The 19,453-nt window shown below is 45.1% G+C and overlaps 1 protein-coding gene across 3 annotated transcripts in view; it reads right to left on the minus strand.

Annotated features, from left to right (window-relative positions):
- Window positions 1-19,453, minus strand: part of LOC125459073 (fibroblast growth factor 13) — a 637,504-nt gene that overhangs the window by 16,811 nt on the left and 601,240 nt on the right. For all 3 annotated transcript variants that reach the window (XM_059651317.1, XM_048545017.2, XM_048545015.2), the window contains one exon: window positions 2,983-3,181. In XM_059651317.1, the coding sequence (XP_059507300.1) occupies window positions 2,983-3,181 (199 nt within the window). The remainder of the gene's footprint in view (window positions 1-2,982; window positions 3,182-19,453) is intronic.

Genomic DNA, 19,453 nt, shown 5'->3' on the forward strand with positions numbered 1-19,453 from the left:
TCGGGAACAACGCACTCCATCTTTTAAACTTTGGACAATCGTATTGGTGTATTTCTCACTAGGAGGTGGAAAGCTGCTTATTAAGAGGGCTGACTCTTGTTCAGCATCATCTTGCCTCATGATGACTCAGCTTTCTACCTTACTAAGAACATATTGTTAGTTCTCAATGTGGAAGACAAAGCGGGTACCTGGTGCCTTCAGCTGGCTGCTTATTCTCAAGGACCTCTATGTTGGACACCAAGCACCAGCATCTTAGGACATGCTCCATGGACACTATTTTTCACACTTACCCCACATCTATGATATTGGCATCAATATGTGCCTGGGACAAAAACTGTGCTTTCTGAAAGATATATCATTTATATATCTCACAGGGTATTGGGTCATTGGGGTGGCCAGTATTTATTGTCATTTCCTAATTTCCCATGAATGATTGCTCAGTCATTTCACAGTCAACCACGTTGTTCTGGGTCTGGAGTCACATGTAGACCAGAGCATATAAGGATGGTAGATTTCCTTCCATAAAGGACATTTGTGATCCAGATGGGGTTTTACAATGAACAAACATAATTAGCATGGTCATCATTACAGAGACTAGTTAGATTTAGTTATTAATTGAGTTTAAGTTTCACTCGCTGCCTACGGTAGGATTTGAACCTCCCCTCAGGCCAGAGCTCAGGACTTTGAATTGTGAGACCATTCATTTTGTCCCTGTACTATCATTGTCTCCTCTACTGAAATATAAGGCTCACTAGAGCAAGGCTGGGTAGCCTTCATTGCTTGGCAGAACAACTCAAGTTCACAAATATGTCAAAAAGTAGCATTTGAACATTCAAGGCTAATGGCCAATGACAGGTCGAGGAGATAAAGGACATAGGGAGGAAAGAAAAAGTCTGAGAAATCCAATGATAAGCTTACCATTGTGTCAAGTGAAGCTTCTGAACCTGTTCGAGTATATAGTATTTTGAAAAGTGTTCGAAGTTTATTTGGAGCTGCCATATACTCTTGGGTCAGAGGTTAAGAATCTATTATAGCCTGCAGATTCTCTTTTAACAAAGGAAGGCTTTGTTTGCTTGGCAACTTTAGTGCTGGGAATCTGACTATTTTGATCATAAGAATTTCACAGCCAGCAGTGCCAGCTATCAACCAAAGTCAAATGTGCAAAATAACCATTGCTCACAGCAAGGTGTTACTGTGTGGAAGGATGACGATGTTATCCAGCAACACTGGTATGAACAATACGAAAATCTCCCCCGGATCTCAGCTAAGATCAATAACAAAACACCACACCATCATCTTCTCAAGGCCAAATGATAATAACTACATTGATCCTGTAAATAAATAAACTAATCACGAGAAAATTTAAAACCAAGAAATCAAAAATCTGAATCAACTGAGTTCAGAATCTTAGTGTTACATTTTCTCTCAAGATACGTTCTGATCATATATCCACACCATTATCGAGGTTATCAGCTTTTATCTTCTTAACATGTTTTTATTCATTTGTGGGATATGGGCATCAGACACTGGGACAGCATTTGTGCCCATCCCTAACTGCCCTTGAGAAGGTGGGGGTGAGCTGCCTCCTTGAACTGCTGCAGTCCACCTGCTGTAGATTGACCCATAATCCCTGAGGGAGGGAATTCCGGGATTTTGGCCTAGTGACACTGAAGGAACGGAGACATTTTTTCAAGTCTGGATGGTGAGTGGCTTGGAGGAGGTGGTGTTCCCATGTATCTGTTGCCCTTGTCCTTCTGAACGGAAGTGGCCGTGGGTTTGGAAGGTGCTGTCTAAGAGGCTTTAAAAATTTCTACAGGGCCTCGGATTTACTGATGCTAAAGCTTCTGTTGCCTTCAGGTTCAACAATTCCAAAACTCCTGACTTCCCGCCCCCTCTCTCTTTAACTTTCAGCTCAACAAACAACGAGACATTACCTCAATTCTCACCTTCATCCTCACTGACCTCCATTTATCAAATAAATCATTCTTTTTTCAATTTCCTCCATGACATTCCCAGTGCCATGAGTCATCCCCTGAACTTTCTGAGATATCTGCACTCCTTTCATTCCGGCCTCTATAAAACCCGGATTTTAACTGCTGCAGCGACGAAGTCTGCTTCATGAACGTGGCCCCAAACTGTGGAGTTCCCTCTCAGGTTTATGGCTCACATCATTACTGACCAAGATGTAATCACCTGTCCCAATGCTAAGTTGATAGTACTCCTATGATGCACCATGGGACATTTTACTATATCAAAAGGCGCTAGATAACTACAATTTGTTGTGCTAGTAGAAGATCCTATATCTGTGCTTGAGAAAGGGCAGGGGAGCTCTCCCTGACCAATGTTAAATACTTCAAACAACTTCACTGAGAATGCAGGGTAACCTACCAGCTTCAGTTGATACTCATGAGATTGTGTCTGGAAAATTACTGTGATGACAAAACTGACTCAAAATAAAAACCAAAAGAACAACAGATGGTGTAAATCAGACACAAAAACAGCAATGGCTGGAAAAGCTCAGCAGGTCTGACAGCATCTGTAAAGAGAAATCAGAGTTAACATTTCGGGTCACTTGACCTGAAAATGCAGGAGGAACTTTTTCATGCATTCGAGATGGGAACACCTAACTGCCTGTGATTACTGAGGCGCAAGATGTTCCTTGATTTGAAAAGGAATAGGTTCTGGGTTGGAAGAGAAAGCAGACAGGTGACAGGAAGCAAACAGGTAACTAAGGTTAGAACATAGAACATTACAGCACAGTACAGGCCCTACGGCCCTCGATGTTGTGCTGGCCTAACAACAAAATGCCAACCTAGAGATCCTCTTAACTGTAGCCCCCATGGAATCTCTACAATATTCAATCCTTCCACTCAACGAATACTGACTGGATTAAAGATGAACCTGGCCTCAGGTTAATTGCTTTTCCCACACTCCAGGTGCTCACAGCTGAAGTTAAAACTAAGAAAATCTTTGAGTCATTACCTTCTAATGGTTTGGGGAGGAAGTGGGCTGCTGGTTTGTTTTTCTTCACGTGGTTTCCTTTCATGATCTCTCCCTCCTTGTTAAGTCCCAAGTACCAGCCCCTTCCAGACTGTTGCTGTCTATACAACATGGATGAGTAGGTCACATAGTAGTTTTCAAATACTGATTCCTTGAATCTGCATTCAGGTGTGAAGTGTTCCTGGTCACAGAGAGAAAGGAAAAAAAAAACATAATAATCATTAAGAGATAGTAGGAACTCCGATGATGGAGAATCTGAGATAACAAGGTGTAGAGCTGGATGAACACAGCAGGCCAAGCAGCATCAGAGGAGCAGGAAGATTGACGTTTCAGGTCTGGACCCTTAATGAAACACCAGTTTTCCTGCTCTTCTGATGCTGCTTGGCCTGCTGTGCTCCTCCAGCTCTACCCAACAATAATCAATAAGTTGCTTCTCTTTAATGGAGGATGCTCATTTAAGTCAGAGCTCGACAGAATGCAGCTATGGGATGAAATCCCTGTACCCTTTGACACCTTTGGAATGTTGGAGAAATTCTTAACTAACAAGGGGAGTAAAAGGGACCGGCAGAAAAATGTTGAGGTCATGGTAAAATCAGCTGTGATCTTATCCAATAGCGTAGTAACTTTGAGGGTATGAATGGCCTCCTCCCACTCGAATTCACATATTTACATCATTATGGCATCCCTGTCCCTGAATCCATCTCTTCCAAACAGCCTTGCTGATTGTTACATTTACAATAATTACTAGACATGGAATGAGGATGTGAAAGGCTCTAAATGAATGAAAATTCCCTCTCTATCTTATCACTTTATTAAAACTGGAGATCTGTACTCCAAATCATATACCACCGCAAATAACAAAATAGATTATTTGTCAATGGAAATAAAATGACCATTTAGAACTGGTGGATTATGACAAAACTCAAATTGGCTCATTCATGTCTTTAGCAGAGGGAACTTGTGGCCATTATCAGGTTGGACCTCCTTTCACATATTAAGCAGATCATTTTAACATGACCTCTGAGGCAGCAGAGTGGGCAGATTGCATGAGGTTCAAGCTTCCATTCAATTTTGTTCTTAACTGTCCGGGGTATGAACCCAGTTACCATCAGGTGGGATGGGTTCCAATCACTCCCATTCAGAGCAAGATCCTGACACTCCTGGGAATTACTGAGCCACAACGGAAATACTGGATGCCTGGTTCAGTTCCAGCCCCATTGTCGTCTCTCTCAGGCTTTGTCTGAATGAACAAGAAAACTCTTTAAACAATAGTCACTCAGGTCCTAAAACGTTGACAGAGCCTTGAAGTGCTGAAATTCCATAAAGGAGATTCCTCTCCGGAAACTTTGACAGTACAGCCCAAAAGACATGACAGCACAACTGGTAAACTTATAGAGCCAGAGTATAAAGCAGGCATTCCGACTCCCCACCCACAATCTTATACCTCTCTACCCTGATGCCACTGCTCTACACCATTCCCCACCCCCCACCTCCCCCGCCAAATCAACCCCACCATCCTGCTGGGCAGAGTCAATCATCAGCTGGGTGATGGTTGGGGTCGTCGTTACAATTGTTTGTAGAAGGTTAAGGTTAAAGGGTTAATTTCGGAGACTACATTAAGCTCCATCCAGTTCATCTGTATTCACGACTCAGCTTCACAGTTCCCTCACTGCCCCTCTCTATGATACTGGCTTCAGATTCCTTTCCACATGTTACCACATAGCCTGCCATTACACAACTCCCTGTTGTTAGTCACTAACAGCCCCCATTAACAACTGTTCACCCTCCCAGCCTGATGGTTAGCAACTGCTTTGTCTGTCCAACTGTCTGTCTCTCTCTTTGGGCTCTATCCTACCGTTTACTCCCTACCCCACCCACCTCCCTATTTTCTGCATATACACTGACATTTTCCCAGCCACACCATCAAATCTGAAGAAGGGTCACCGGACCCGAAACGTTAACTCTGTTTTCTCCTTCACAGATGCTGCCAGACCTGCCGAGCTTTTCCAGCAACTTCTGTTTTTGTTCCTGATTTACAGCATCCACAATTCTTTTGGGTTTTATTCAGATTCCCTTTACATGGTTGAAGAACAATCTGGAAAAATACACAGGGCTGCCATAGTGGAAGCTGAGAGAGCCAGTACAGGCCTGATGGCTAAAGGTCATCACAGCCAGTGAATGACAAAATCAAAGCAAAAGAAGGATTGATTCAGTGACTGTTTATTTTCCATTTCTTTACTATATACCTGTTATTCAATTACTCCAATGGGATTGATAGCAAAATAATGTTGTTCCAACACAGGCACTCTGGGCATGTTGGACCTGAGGCATATTGAACTGAACCGAATGGTTTTGGATCCAGTGCATGACTGTGGAATGACATTTGAAATTAAGACTTATTACAAAGCAGGAATTGTCACACGATAGTAAATGGGTGAGATTATATTTTGGGAGCTGAAAATTTATCCCATTCTGGTCTTAACTGAAGATTGATTGCTTCATAGAAAATCTAATTTAAAAAACCATTGGCAAGGTCATTTAGACTCTGTGATAGTGTCAAACAGGTGAGGGTGAACCTGCAGCTTGGTGCATATCTCTTCCCAGAGTAACTAACAGAAATAAAATGCAGGTAGTGATGTAAACAGCTTCAGACTCGCTGTTGTCAGAGTAATGCAGAGGTAATATTGGCTTCTAAGGAAGGGTCGTTAGACCTGAAACATTAACTGTTTCTCTCTCACCAGATGCTGACAGACCTGCTGCGTTTCTCCAGCAATTTCTGTTTCCATTTCTATGTGTGTAACAGATTTTATCCACCTGTCTAGTTCATACACCAACTCTAGTATCTTTCCTTGAACTGTGTACTTCTCCCAAATTCCATTTTAACTAATCAAACAGTGAGTATGAATAGCAAACAGCTCACATTATAAAACACAGAACAACTGAATGCATGAGATAACAAGGTGCAGAGCTGGATGAACACAGCAGGCCAAGCAGCATCAGAGGAGCAGGAAAGATGACGTTTTGGGTCTAAACATCAGCTTTCCTGCTCCTCTGGTGCTGCTTGGCCTGCTGTGTTCATCCAGCTCTACACCTTGTTATCTCAGATTCTCCAGCATCTGCAGTTCCTACTATCTCTGTAACAACTGAATACAACTTTCCTAGCTTTGCTAAAACTAAGTACTTCATTTGAAATGGAATTATCTGAAACAACATGAAAATATTCATCTTTTTCCTGAGTCTACACCCAGGGTGAACAAATCAAACAGCATCAGCACCAGTAGTAAGCAGACTCACATTATCAAAGATAGACAATTGATCATCACATTCACTGTCGCCTATTCTCTACAATTGTACAGAGCGGAGATCACTCTACTTCATTCTCCTGTATTATTCATTGCTGATTTGGTCGTCGGCCAGTTATATAATAACTTGGCATAATTTATATCCTTGAAATTTCTTCCTCAACAATGTCAACCAATGATTGTTTCATTCCCTTGGGAAAGACATGAAGGCAGTAGGAGCAACCCACTTCAAATCAACAACAGTGAACAAAAATAATTCCAAATGCAAAGAGTCCTCAGCTGATGAATCAGTACTCCTCCATACTGAACAACATTCAGAGGAAGCACTGGGGATGACAAGGGCACAAAATGTACTCTGGGTGGGGGATTTCAATGCCCACCACCAAGAGTGGCTTGGCAGCAGTGCTGCTGATCGAGCTGGTCGGGTCCGAAAGGATATAGCTGCTAGACTGGGTCTGCGGCAGGTGGTGAGGGAACCAACAAAAGGGAAAAACACACTTGGCCTCATCCTTACCAATCTGCCAGCTGCAGTTGCATCTGTCCATGACAGTATCGGTAAGAGTGACCATCGCACGGTCCTTGTGGAGGCGAAGCCCCGCCTTCACATTGAGAATACCCTCCATCATGTTGTGTGGCACTATCACCGAGCTCAATGGGACAGGCTTCGCACAGATTGAGCAACTCAAGGACTGGGTATCCATGAGGTGCTGTGGGCCATCAATGGCAACAGAATTGTATTCCAGCACAATCTGCATTTGATTAGGTTCCCCACGGCAGGCTCATTCATAAAGTCAGGAGGTATGGGATACAGGGTGATTTGGCTGTCTGGATTCAGATTTGGTTGGCTGACAGGAGGCAGAAAGTGGTTGTAGATGGTAAGTATTCTGCCTGGAGGTCAGTGCTGAGTGGTGTCGCGCAGGGCTCTGTCTTTGGGCCTCTGCTCTTTGTAGTTTTTATAAATGACTTGGAAGAGGAGGTTGAGGGGTGGGTTAGTATGTTTGCTGACGACACAAAGGTTGGAGGTGCCGTTGATAGTATCGAGGGCTATTGCAGGCTTCAGTGAGACATTGACAGTATGCAGAGCTGGGCTGAGAAATGGCAGATGGAATTCAACCTGGAGAAATGCGAGGTGATGCATTTTGGAAGGTCGAACTTAAATGTTGAATATAGGATTAAAGGCAGGATTCTTGGCAGTATGGAGGAACAGCGGGATCTTGGTGTTCAAGTGCATGGCTCCCTCAAAGTTGCCACCCAAGTGGATAAGGTTGTTAAGAAAGCACATGGTGTTTTGGCCTTCATTAACAGGGGGATCGAGTTTAAGAGCCGCGAGGTTATGCTGCAGCTCTACAAAACCCTGGTGAGACCACACTTGGAATATTACGTCCAGTTCTGGTCGCCCTATTATAGGAAAGATGTGGAGGCTTTGGAGAGGGTGCAAAGGAGGTTTACTAGGATGCTGCCTGGACTGGAGGGCTTGTCTTACGAGGAGAAGTTGACTGAGCTCGAACTTTTCTCTCTGCAGAGAAGGAGGAAGAGAGGTGACCTGACTGAGGTGTACAAGGTAATGAGAGGCATGGATAGAGTCAATAGCCAGAGACTTTTCCCCAGGGCAGGATTGACTGCCACGAGGGGTCATAGTTTTAAGGTGTTAGGAGGAAGATATAGAGGAGACGTCAGAGGGAGGTTCTTCACCCAGAGAGTTGTGAGCGCGTGGAATAGTTTGCCAGCGGTAGCCATGAAAGCGGAGTCATTAGTGACGTTTAAGCAACTGCTGGACATGCACATGGACAGCAGTGAATTGAGGGGAATGTAGGTTAGGTTATTTTATTTTTGGATTAGGATTATTCCTCGGCACAACATCGTGGGCCGAAGGGCACGTACTGTGCTGTACTTTTCTATGTTCTATGTTCTATGTAACCTCATGGCCCGGCATATCCCCCACTCAACCATTACCATCAAGCCAGGGGCTCAACTCTGGTTCAATGGACAGTGCAGGAGGGCTTGCCAGGAGCTGCACCAGGCATACCTGAAGATGATGTGACCAGCTGGTGAAGGACCAATCAGGACTGTTTGCACGCCAAACAGCGAAAGCAGCAAGTGATAGACAGAGCTAAGTGATCCCACAACCAACAGATCAGGTCTAAGCTCTGCGTCCTGCCACATCCAGTCGTGAATGGTGGTGGCTAATTAAACAACTCACTGGAGGAGGAGGCTCCACAAATATCTCCATCCTCAATGCTGGAAGAGCCCAGCACATCAGTGCAAAAGATAAGGCTGAAGCATTCATAGCAATCTTCAGGCAGAAGTGCTGGGTGGATAATCCATCTCGGCCGCCTCCAATGGTTCCCAGCTTCACAGATACCAGTCTTCGGCCAATTTGTGTCACTCCACGTGATATTAAGATATGTTTGAAGACATTAGCTACTACAAACGCTATGGGCCCTGACAAAGTTCCAGCAATAATATAAAGACTTGTGCTCCAGAACTTGCTGCTCCCCTAGCCAAGCTGTTCCAGTCCAGTTACAACACTGGTGTCCACCTAATAAGGTAGAAAATTGCCCAGGTATGTTTGGTACACAAAAAGCAGGATAAATCCAAACCCGCCGCCCATCAGTCTCCTCTCGATTGTCAGTAAAGTGATGGAAGGTGCCACTAACCGTACTATCAAGCAGAACCTGCTCAGCAATGCCCAGTGTGGGTCCCGCCAGGGCCATTCAGCTTCAAGCCTCATTACAGCCTTGGTTCAAACATGGACAAAAGAGCTGAAGTGAGAGTGTTAGTGATAGCCATGGAATCCCTACAGTGTGGAAACAGGCCATTCAGCCCAACAAGTCCACACCAATCTTAGGAAGAGTATCCTACCCTATCCCTGTAAACCTTGCATCTCCCATGGCTAATCTACCTAACCAACATATTTTTGGGCTGTGAGAGGAAACCAGAGCACCCAGAGGAAACCCATGCAGACTTGGGGACAACAGGCAAACTCCACACAGACAGTTGCCCGAGACTGGAATCGAACCCAGGTCGCTGGTGCTTTGAGCAACTGTGTTGCCTATAAGGGACTGGAGAATGCAGTCATTGACCCCACTACCTCTCACATGCCAAGCAAGCGCTCTACTGTTTGAGCTAAACTCTGGACAATATCCAGACTTGGGCTGACAAGTGGCAAGTGACATTTGCACCACTCAAATGGCAGGCTTTGACCATCACCAGTAAGAGACAGTCTAACCACTGCATTTTGACATTCAATGACATCACTGAATTGCTCACTGTCAATATCTTGGGAGCTGTGATCAAATAAAAATTGAACTTGACCAGCCATATAAACACAAAGGCTGTAATAGCAGGCCAGAGGGTGGGAATACTACATCAGCAAGAAGTTCAAACTGAATGACTAACTCACCTCCCGATTCCCCAAAGCCTGTCCACCATCTCCAAAGCGTAAGTCAGGAGTGTGATGGAATACTCCCCACTGGCCTGGACGAGTGCAGCTCCAACTCAGAAACAGTGAATATAGCAGCAAGAATAAGCCATTTGGCCCTTTATTACTTCACTATTCATGAGGTTCATGGCTTATCAACCAAAATAATAGCCAGTTCCTGCTTCAGCCCTAAGTGCTACATCCAACTCCTTTTTGAAATCATGCTTTTATTGCTTTCCATGGTAGCAAATTCCACAGGTTTGACAGTTTCTGGGTGAAGATGTTTCTCCACTCAAGAAGCTCGACACTATCCAGGACAGAGCAGCTCGGTGACTGGCACCACATCCACAAGCATCCACTCCCTCCAACGCCAACACTCAGTAGCAGCAGTGTGTACTATCTACAAGATGCACCGCAGAAATTCACCAAAGATCTTCAGACAGCACCTTCCAAACCCACGACCACTTCCATCTAGAAGGACAAGGGCAGCAGATACACAGGAACCCCATCCCCTGCAAGTTCCCCTCCAAGCCACTCACCATCCTGGCTTGGAAATATATCACTGTTCCTTCACTGTTGCTGGGTCAAAAACCTGGAATTCCTTCCCTAAGGGTATTGTGGGTTAACCTACAGCACATGGATTGCATCAATTCAAGAAGGCAGCTGACCCTCCAATGCTCAAGGACTGCTAGGGTCAGGGAATAAATGTTGACCCAACCAGTGACGCCCATGTCCCATGAGTGAATAGAGAATGGTGAATCTTCTCTTGGATTTGTTGTATCATGCATCTCTAGCAATAATAGAAATGGGAGGTGGCCAACAGGACTTTACTGATATCCCATCTACCCCCAGGCCCACATGATGAATCACAGACAATGTTCTCAAGAAGCACTTTGTGAAGGATCTGAAAACTTTTTCAATGATTCACTTTTTTTTACAGCTTCTAAGTCTGTTAAGTCATCAAATCAAAGAATTTTCCCAAATCCATTTTCCCATTGTTGGGAATCCACAGCTGTAACATTTTTAAAAGTGCTGACGCTAAAGGAATGAAACCTGCTCTGAGCTTATGTGGTACACAAGCTGCTGAAAATTGTTTTTTAGAAGGACACGTTAGGAGGTACACATTCCCTCGAAATCTTATCAGTCCATAAGCAGCTGCCAGTCACATTACCCTGTTATAAATTACAGTCTCAATATTAACAATAAAAACTTCTTACGTCCATTTGTAATTCTTCCTTATTGTTATTTTAATACTGATTATATAATTCAGGCTGGCCTCGCTGATGGAGTGCTGCACTGTTGGAGGGCCAGTGCTCAGGGAGCGCCGCACTGTCGGAGGATCAGTGCCGAGGGGGTGCCGCACTGTTGGAGGGTCAGTGCTGAGGGAGTGCCGCACTGTCGGAGTGTCAGCGCTGAGGGAGCGCTGCACTGTTGGAGGGTCAGTGCCGAGGGGGTGCCGCACTGTTGGAGGGTCAGTGCTGAGGCAGCGCAGCACTATCGGAGGTCAGTTATAAGGCAGCACTGCACTTCGGTGAGTCATTACAATGGCTTAATATTTAATCATTTTTGATCATTTGAGTTGGGACCATTGTGGAGATATCTGGGTTGATGTATTTTTATAAAACTCATGTCAAGGCATCTGAAGCATTTTTAATTTATAAAGGCTTTTCCTATAAACTGAAGGGTTGCAGATAAATTTGATGCTTGGTGTTAAAAACTCACTTTGGGAAAATCCCTTTGGACTGGTTTTATAACTGGGATTTATGGCTGTTTACTTTGAACAGAATTTTGCAGGATTCTGAACCAAAACAGAGGTTTCTAGAGAAACATAGCAGGTGCGGCAGTGTCTGTAACTGTAGAGAAAAAAAATTAACATTTCAAGCGCAGTGAACCTTCCTCATAATCTGAATGTCCTGTTGAAGAGGGACTGGGGACTTCTCAATTCTGAATTTCTGGAACAAGCTGCATCTGTCAAAAGACAGAGATGTTTGCCCAGACTTTACAGGGCGCTTTGCTCAAAGTAGCAGGAGTGGCCAGGAAGTGGGGAGGGACACATTAACCGGTAAGCCTTTAAATCTAAACAAAAACCAAAGGAACTGCAGATGCTGTAAATCAGGAACAAAAACAGAAGTTGCTGGAAAAGCTCAGCAGGTCTGGCAGCATCTGCGAAGAAAAGAATCACAGTTAATGTTCTGGCTCTGGTGTCCCTTCCTCAGAACATGCCTTTAAATCTAGCATGGTGCAGATTCAGGCCTAGTCTTTACAGGGCACTGAGCTTGGAGCAGCTGCAGTGGCCAGGAAGTGGAGAGGGACACAGTAACTGATAAGCCTATAAATCCAGCATGGTGCTGAATAAAACACCGAACGGCAGTGCGGCATTCACTGGATGGTGTCAATTACGAACAAAAATAGAAGCTCCTGGAAAAGTTCAGCAGGTCTGGCAGCATCTGTGAAGAAAAGAATCAGAAATTCTGTCAGACCTGCTGAACTTTTCCAGCAACCTCTGTTTGTGTTGCATGATGCTGACTTGGGCCTAAGTTTTACAGGGCTTGGATGAGGAGCAGTAGCTCGGAGATGAGAAGGCACACAGTAACTGGTAAGTTCAGGAACGCTCTAAGTTTCTTCAGTGTAGTTCTTGTTGATGTCATAACTTCAAAAAGTTAGAAAGGCTCCAGTTTGGTGAGTACTGGGCACCTGGCAATTACTGGTTAACCCCTTCATATCCTACAGATTTAGAGCTGTGGGAACGTAGTTACAGTTAAACCTCTCATAACCTTCGTGATACAGCAGGAAGTCCAACAAAATAAGATTAATAATTCTCATCTGCGGCGTTAATTGTAAGTTTAAGAGATGTCAAGAGAGGCCATCTGGGTGGAATGCATAGGTTGTCACACCTGGGGAGTCCTGGATGCTGTCAAAGATGATCACACGTCCAGGCAGAGTTCCCAGCTGCAGAAGCTGGAGCTCTCGGAGTCCAAATTTGAGCAACGGGTTGGAGACACTGTGGTCTTACCAGCAGGCTAAGAGCTATGTGGATAACATGTTTATAGGGGTGGTCACACCACAGCTCAAGGGACGAGAGCAAAGAAGGGAATGGGCGACCATCAGACTGTCCAGATGAACAGGCAGGTAAGCGCAGAAGTCCCCTGAGGTGCCTATCACAAACCTGTATTCCATTTTGGAGACAGGTGAGGGTGCTGGCACCTCGGAGGAGTGCAGTTACAGCCAAAGTTCTGGCACCACAAGTGGCTTGACTGAATGAGGGGGAGGAAGAAGAAAGGAAGAACAACAGTGATAGAGGATTCTTTTGTCAGGGGAGCAGACAGGCAGCAAAGATGTGACTCCAGGATGGTGTGTTTCCTCCCTGGTGCCAGGGTCAGGGATGTCACTGAATGGTTGCAGGGCATCCTGAAAAGGGAGGGCGGTAAGTTAGAGGGTGTGGTACACGTTGGTACAAACTGAGGAATGAGGTCTTGTATCAGGAATTCAGGGAGCAAGAATTCAGAGCCACTGGTGAGTTAATGATGTGAATTGACACATGGAGTGTGATATGGTTGCTATCACAGAAACATGGCTGATGGACTGGCAACTCAGCATGAGGGGGGCCATAGGATCTTTAGGCAAAGCAGTGTTGTAGCATTATTAATTCAGAATTTCTGGACAGGCTGATGGTCAACCATTCCCTTCTTTGCTCTCGTCCCTTGAGCTGTGGTGTGACCACCTCTATAAACATGTTATCCACATAGCTCTCAGCCTGCTGGTAGGACCACAGTGTCTCCAACCCACTGCTCAAACTCGGACTCCGAGAGCTCCAGCTTCTGCAGCTGGGAACTCTGCCTGGACGTGTGATCATCTTTGACAGCATCCAGGACTCCCCAGGTGTGACAACATAGAACGTAGAACATAGAACAGTACAGCACAAAACAGGCCCTTCAGCCCACAATGTTGTGCTGACCATTGGTCCTCATGTATGCACCCTCAAATTTCTGTGACCATATGCATGTCCAGCAGTCTCTTAAATGACCCCAATGACCTTGCTTCCACAACTGCTGCTGGCAACGCATTCCATGCTCTCACAACTCTCTTGTGTAAAGAACCCGCCTCTGACATCCCCTCTATACTTTCCACCAACCAGCTTAAAACTATGACCCCTCGTGCTAGCCATTTCTGCCCTGGGAAATAGTCTCTGGCTATCAACTCTATCTATGCCTCTCATTATCTTGTATACCTCAGTTAGGTCCCCTCTCCTCCTCCTTTTCTCCAATGAAAAGAGACCGAGCTCAGTCAACCTCTCTTCATAAGATAAGCCCTCCAGTCCAGGCAGCATCCTGGTAAACCTCCTCTGAACCCTCTCCAAAGCATCCACATCTTTCCTATAATACGGCGACCAGAACTGGACGCAGTATTCCAAGTGCGGTCTAACCAAAGTTTTATAGAGCTGCAACAAGATCTCATGACGCTTAAAATCAATCCCCCGTTAATGAAAGCCAAAACACCATATGCTTTCTTAACGACCCTGTCCACTTGGGTGGCCATTTTAAGGGATCTATGTATCTGCACACCAAGATCCCGCTGTTCCTCCACACTGCCAAGAATCCTGTCCTTAATCCTGTACTCAGCTTTCAAATTCGACCTTCCAAATGCATCACCTTGTATTTATCCAGGTTGAACTCCATCTGCCACCTCTCAGCCCATCTCTGCATCCTGTCAATGTCCCGCTGCAGCCTACAACAGCCGTCTATAATGTCAACGACACCTCCGACCTTTGTGTCGTCTGCAAACTTGCTGACCCATCCTTCAATCCCCTCATCCAAGTCATAAATAAAAATTACAAACAGTAGAGGCCCAAGGACAGAGCCCTGTGGAACACCACTCACCACTGACTTTCAGGCAGAATATTTTCCTTCTACTACCACTCGCTGTCTTCTGTTGGCCAGCCAATTCTGTATCCAGACAGCTAAGTTCCCCTGTATCCCATTCCTCCTGACCTTCTGAATGAGCCTACCATGGGGAACCTTATCAAATGCCTTGCTGAAGTCCATATACACCACATCCACAGCTCGACCCTCATCAACTTTTCTAGTCACAACCTATGCATTCCACCCAGATGGCCTCTCCTGACATCTCATAATAGTCCTCAAACAAGGCTTTGTGGGTAGAGCTTAGCAATGATGTGGGCAACTACTTTACTGGGAGTGTATTATAGGCCCCCAAAGAGTCAGTGGGAAATAAAGGAGCACATATGCAGACAGTCCGCTGAGGCGGTAATTATAGTGGGGAATTTCAACTTATCCAATCTAAATTGCCATAGTCATAGCGTTAAGTGTGTAGGTGGCACAGATTTCCTGAATGTATCCAGGGGAGTTTTTGTATCAATATGTAGAAGGTCCAACAAGGAACCGCGCAATGCTGGATCTAGTTCTGGGGAGAGAAGCCAGATAAATGTTCCAAGGGTCAGTAGGGGATCATTTAGGCAATAGCGAGCACAATAACAAAGAAACAAAGAAACCTACAGCACAGGAACAGGCCCTTCGGCCCTCCAAGCCTGCGCCGATCAAGATCCTCTGTCTAACCTGTCATCTATTTTCTGAGGGTCTGTGTCCATTTGCTTCCTGCCCATCCATGTACCTGTCCAAATATATCTTAAAAGACGCTAACGTGTCTGCGTCTACCACCTCCGCTGGCAACGCATTCCAGGCGCCCACCACGCTCTGTGTAAAGAACTTTCCACACATATCTCCCTTAAACTTTCTTCCTCTCACTTTGAACTCATGACCCCTTGTAATTGAGTCCCCCACTCTGGGAAAAAGCTTTTTGCTATCCACCCTGTCTATACCCCTCATGATTTTGTAGACCTCAATCAGGTCCTCCCTCAATCTCCGTCTTTCTAATGAAAATAATCCTAATCTATTCAACCTCTCTTCATAGCTAGTGCCCTCCATACCAGGCAACATCCTGGTGAACCTCCTCTGCACCCTCTCCAAAGCATCCACATCCTTTTGGTAATGTGGTGATCAGAACTGCACACAGTACTCCAAATGTGGCCAAACCAAAGTCCTATACAACTGCAACATGACCTGTCAACTCTTGTACTCAATACCCCGCCCAATGAAGGGAAGTATGCCATATGCCTTCTTGACCACCCTAGTGACTTGCGTTGTCACCTTCAGGGAACAATGGACCTGAACACCCAGATCTCTCTGTTCATCAATTTTCCCTCAGACTTTTCCATTTACTGTATTGTTCGCCCTTGAATTTGATCTTCCAAAATGCATCACCTCGCATTTGCCCGGATTGAACTCCATCTGCCATTTATCTGCCCAACTCTCCAGTCTATCTATATTCTGCTGAATTCTCTGACAGTCCCCTTCAATATCAGCTACTCCACCAATCTTAGTGTCATCAGCAAACTTGCTGATCAGACCACCAACACCTTCCTCCAGATCATTTACATATATCACAAACAACAGTGGTCCCAGCACAGATACCTGTGGAACACCACTGGTTACAGGTCTCCAATTTGAGAAACTCCCTTCTACTACTACCCTCTGTCTCCTGTTGCCCAGCCAGTTTTTTTTTATCCATCTAGCTAGCACACCCTGGACCCCAAGTGACTTCACTTTCTCCATCAGCCTGCCATGGGGAACCTTATCAAACGCCTTACTGAAGTCCAAGTATATGACATCTACAGCCTATCCCTCGTCAATCAACTTTGTCACGTCCTCAAAGAATTCTATTAAGTTGGTAAGACATGACCTTCCCTGCACAAAACCATGTTGCCTATCACTGATAAGCCCATTTTCTTCCAAATGGGAATAGATCCCATCCCTCAGTATCTTCTCCAGTAGCTTTCCTGCCACTGAAATCAGGCTCACCGGTCGATAATTACCTGGATTATCCTTGCTGTCCTTTTTAAACAAAGGAACGACATTAGCAAGTCTCCAGTCCTCTGGGACCTCACCCATGTCTAAGGACACTGCAAGATATCTGTTAGGCCCCCAGCTATTTCCTCTCTCGCTTCCCTCAGCAACCTGGGATAGATCCCATCCGGACCTGGGGACTTGTCCACCTTAATGTCTTTTAGGATACCTAACACTTCCTCCTTTCTTATGTCAACTTGACCTCGACTAAACAAACATCTATCCCTAACCTCAACATCCGTCATGTCCCTCTCCTTGGTGAATACTGATGCAAAGTACTCGTTAAGAATATCACCCAGTAAGATTCAAATTTGTTTCAAACAAGGAAAAAGATGGACTGCAAAACACGGCTTTGGATTGGGGTAGACAGGGTTTTATTAAAATACAACAGGGTCTGGCCACAGTAGACTGAGCGCAGTTACTTGTAGGTAAGTCTACAGTAGAGAAATAAGGGTCATTTAAGTAGGAACCAGAGAGAATACAGGTCCAACCTGGAGCCTTTCGAGGGAATTTTAGGAGCAATAAGTTCAGAGAACCCTGGATATCTAGGATAATTCAGGATTGGATGAGGAAGAAGAGTAGGGCTTTTAGTAAGCCCAAAGGGAACAATTCAGCTGTAGCCCTAGTGGGACACAGGAAGTGCAGAAGGGGACTTAAGAAAACAATTAGAAGAACAAAAAAAAGGGACATGACAAGGGACTTGCAAACAGGATTAGGGAGAATCGAAAATATTCTACAAATACGCTAACGGGAAGAGATCAACTTGGCAAGGAGTAGAATCCATTAGGGACCAAGGAGGTAACCTGTGTGTGAAGCTGCAGGATGCTGGAAAGGGTGTTAATTAAATGCTCCTCCTTCAAACTGGAGAAGGAGAAGGTAGGCGCAGAATTCGGGAAAAAAGGGGCAGTGAGGAAGCTGCACAGTTTGACACGGGAAACACGGAGGTATTAGAACCTCTGACAGGCTTAAAAACAGACAGATCCCGGGCCTGGATGAATTGCTGTGGGAGGTGAGGTGGGAAATTTCAGGGGCTCTGACACAAACTTTTAATTCCTCTTGGTCCACAGGGGAAGTGCCAGAGGACTGGAGGGTGGCTAATGTGGTCCTATGTTTTAAGAGAGGTGGTAGAGATGAACCAGGAAATTACAGACCGTTGAGTCTCACATCAGTGAAAGGGAAACTGCTGAAGAAAATTCTGAAGGAGTGAATGAATACCCATTTGGAAAGGCATGGGTTAATTAGGGATAGTCAGCATGGCGTCAACAGAGGAAGGTCATGCCTAACATAGTTTGAATAATTTGAAAAATGATCATGTGTGTGGATGAGTGGAGTTCAGTTGTAGCTAATATGCATTTTAGCAAAATGTATGACAAGGTCCCACATGGGAGACTGATTGAAAAGGTTAAGGCACATGGAATTGAGGGAAACTTGGTGAAATGGATCAGAAACTGACTTAGTAATAGGACACAAAAAGAGTTTGAGTGACTGGAGGCTGGTGTGCAGTGGTGCACCATGAGAATCAGTACTGCGACACTTACTGTTACAGAGATATATGACATAGATAAAAATGTGAGGGGAATGTTAAGCAAATTTGCAAATGACACCAAGAATGGCAGAGTGGTTAACAGTGAAGAAGATGGCTGTAGGTTAGAGGACAGTATAAATGGGTTGGCCAGACAGGTATGCAGTGGCAAATGGCATTTAATCCTGATAAATGTGAGCTGATGCACTTTGGAAGAAGAAACAAGTTGAAAGAATATTTAACGAATGGCAGGGCACTGGGTAGCTTAGAGGAACAGAGGGGTCTTGGGGCAATTATTTCCAGCTCTCTAAAGTCGGCAGAGAACATGAGTAGGACAGTTAAGAAGACATATGGGACACTTGTTTTCATCAGTCGTGACAAGAGTATAAGAACCGGGCAAATGCTTGGCCTACTGTGTTCATCCAGCCTCACACTTTATTGTCATGTTGCAGTTGTATAGGACTTTGGTTCGGCCACATTTAGAATACTGTGTACAGTTCTGGTCGCCACATTACCAAAAGGATGTGGATGCTTTGGAGAGGGTGCAGAGGAGGTTCACCAGGATGTTGCCTGGTATGGAGGGTGCTAGCTATGAAGAGAGGTTGAGTAGATTAGGATTATTTTCATTAGAAAGACGGAGATTGAGGGTGGACTTGATTGAGGTCTACAAAATCATGAGGGATATAGACAGGGTGGATAGCAAGAAGCTTTTTCCCAGAGTGCGGGACTCAATTACTGTGGGTCATGAGTTCAAAGTGAGAGGAGGAAAGTTTCAGGGAGATATGTGTGGAAAGTTCTTTACACAGAGGGTGGTGGGTGCCTGGAACGCGTTGCCAGTGGAGGATGTAGACGCAGACACGTTAGCATCTTTTAAGATATATTTGGACAGGTACATGGATTGGCAGGGAGCAAATGGACACAGACCCTTAGAAAATAGATGACAGGTTAGACAGAGAATCTTGATCGGCGCAGGCTTGGAGGGCCGAAGGGCCTGTTCCTGTGCTGTAGGTTTCTTTGCTTCTTTGTTTCTTTAACAACGAGGTAATGTCGCAGTTGTACAGGGTGTTGGTCAGGGCGCAGCTGGAGTACTGTGTGCAGTTCCAGTCACTTCACTACAGGAAGGATGTGATAGCATTGGAGAGTGTGCAAAGGGAGAGACTAACCAGGCGTGGGCTGTTTTCTTTAGAGCAGAGGAGTCTGAGGGGGGACATGATTGAGGTGTATAAGATTGAGGGGCATGGACAGGGTGAGTAGGGAGCTGCTGTTCCCTCTGGTTGAGGATTCAATA

The sequence above is a fragment of the Stegostoma tigrinum genome, chromosome 15 (assembly GCF_030684315.1).
Source record: "Stegostoma tigrinum isolate sSteTig4 chromosome 15, sSteTig4.hap1, whole genome shotgun sequence".
NCBI classification, from domain to species: Eukaryota; Metazoa; Chordata; class Chondrichthyes; order Orectolobiformes; family Stegostomatidae; genus Stegostoma; species Stegostoma tigrinum.